Source organism: Dermacentor andersoni, chromosome 10 (assembly GCF_023375885.2).
Source record: "Dermacentor andersoni chromosome 10, qqDerAnde1_hic_scaffold, whole genome shotgun sequence".
NCBI classification, from domain to species: domain Eukaryota; kingdom Metazoa; phylum Arthropoda; class Arachnida; order Ixodida; family Ixodidae; genus Dermacentor; species Dermacentor andersoni.
Genome location: NC_092823.1, coordinates 11,693,400 through 11,695,364, shown reverse-complemented (window position 1 = coordinate 11,695,364; position 1,965 = coordinate 11,693,400). Strand labels below are relative to the sequence as shown.

The following is a 1,965-nucleotide window of genomic DNA, read 5'->3' as shown; positions in this document are numbered from 1 at the left end:
TTTATGGCACGTAAGGATTTTGTTCCCACAGCGGTTAAAGTTTTAGCAATTGAAGCCTATGGAAACGACGAAAATTTGTGCTCGATTTTTGAGGCAAGAACGATGACTGTAATAAAACTATCCCGTCTATCGTAATACCCAGTGCAGCGTATGTAGTCCGGAGACTCAGCTTTCGATTGATGCCTATCTCGACTCTCCACACACGGCGTAAGACTGTTCCCGAAAGCGATTTTTGTAACCCTGTCGTGAAAATTCACGTGGTATCTATAAAAACATGAGCGTACCGCATGGCGAAGCCTCGGTAACTGTGGCCGCAGGGTAGCGTCTATTGCCAAGGCAATAGACGCTACCCTGCGTTTTTGTGAGACTGCAGGAGCTACTGTATATTTTGAAAAAAGTAGAGGCTTTTGGCTAGGCATGTGGGCACTCACTCCCTCTATATTCGCGAATATTCATTGGAATCAGTCTCCGTTGCGATATCTTGGAGTACGTCTCGATAACTTCCATAATAGTGGACCTCACTGGACGTCCACGATAACCACTATTCGTCGAAAGGTGACAACCTGGCAGGGACGTGATCTCTCCATTTTTGCGAGAGCTAAGGCATGCAATACATTTCTCGCTTCGAAGCCTCTTTATGTTCTGCAGGTCTTACACTGCTCACGTGTCCATGTCCAGGCGTTTCATAGAATATTTGCATGTTTTATTTGGCATTCATCATGGGAAGCCATGAGAAGGGACAACCTTTTTCTCCCGCTTGAAAAGGGAGGCCTGGGTCTTGTGCATTTGTTTGTGCGACAATTGGTCATGCGCTTATTTTACCTTAAAAATGTCCGTCATCCATTCTTGCTCGCAGTTAATCGAGCACGTCTTGCGTCACACCTCCCTTTTCTTTATGTCACGACAAACTTTGCTCAAGAACTACCGTTATGGGGCTTCCTAAAGGAACTTGTCGACACTATTTCCTTCTTAAAAGCCAGGTTCACCCTTGAATATTTGTTTACCGTTAATCGCACGTCGCTAAATGTAGCACTTATAGATAACCTTTTCCCTGAACCTCTGTACCGAAAGCCGTATCTGTCTCTATTTGGCCAAGATGTTCTTTGCCGTGTCCGTAGAATGTGCATTGCGCCTGCAGCGAAAACGTTTTTCTTTAAGCTGCACACCTCCACACTGCCAGTTAAAACGTGGCTTCAGGAAAAAGGACTGTTCGTACCCTGGAATACAAATTGTAGACTTTGCAATCAACCCGAGACAATAGAGCATTGCTTTATACTTTGTCGTGACGCATTTCATTTTTGGGACATTCTACAAGGAACTCTCAAAAAAGACTTTCCTCTCACATGTTATGGTATCCGGTTCCTTCCTTTCAAAAAGACAGCCAGTAATACACCATACGATTTGTTTATGTTATTAGGACTTTATTCATAATGGAGAAGTCGAATGATCGACAGACATGCCGAGCCCCCTCGCTCGACAAGGTCTATCTTCCGTGAAGAGACTGCTCAAGTCCGTAGTGTGGTTGCTACATATTATCCGGTACCTGAATGGATTTCGCGTCTGGACGCTTGTGTTTGTTTGCCAGAATTTTGAACTGTCATTGGACTGCATACTGTGTGTGAATTTGTTTTGTATGCGTGTATGTTCATATGTAATGTAACTGCATTGATTTGACACTACCAATATTTCCATGCAATAAAGAAAAAAAAAATCGGTAACTGTGGCCGAATGGTAGAATAGCGAGCACCTTTAGTCCCGCGTCACGGTGGCCGCGGTTCGATTCCCGCTTCGCACTTTTTTTTTCAGCCGCATAGGACCTAGTTTTGTAGTCTCTCACTAGATGGCAGAATCACAATATCCAAGATTTGCTTTCGGTTTTGGTTTTTGAGCAGCGCATTTTTTCAAAGCCGCATAAGACTTAGTTTTATAGTCTCCTATCAAATGGCAGAAACACAAAACTCAAGG

General features: G+C 43.8%; 1 protein-coding gene across 1 annotated transcript; it reads left to right on the top strand.

Annotated features, from left to right (window-relative positions):
* The first annotated feature begins 417 nt into the window (after nt 1-417).
* On the top strand, nt 418-1,431 carry LOC140213708 (uncharacterized). Its single transcript, XM_072284959.1, has one exon. The coding sequence runs from the start codon at nt 418-420 to the stop codon at nt 1,429-1,431; it is 1,014 nt and encodes a 337-aa protein (XP_072141060.1).
* Nucleotides 1,432-1,965: the final 534 nt, after the last annotated feature.

Coding starts and splice junctions, on each gene's coding strand:
- LOC140213708 (XM_072284959.1), top strand. CDS start 418: ATGTGGGCACTCACTCCCTCTATATTCGCGAATATTCATTGGAATCAG.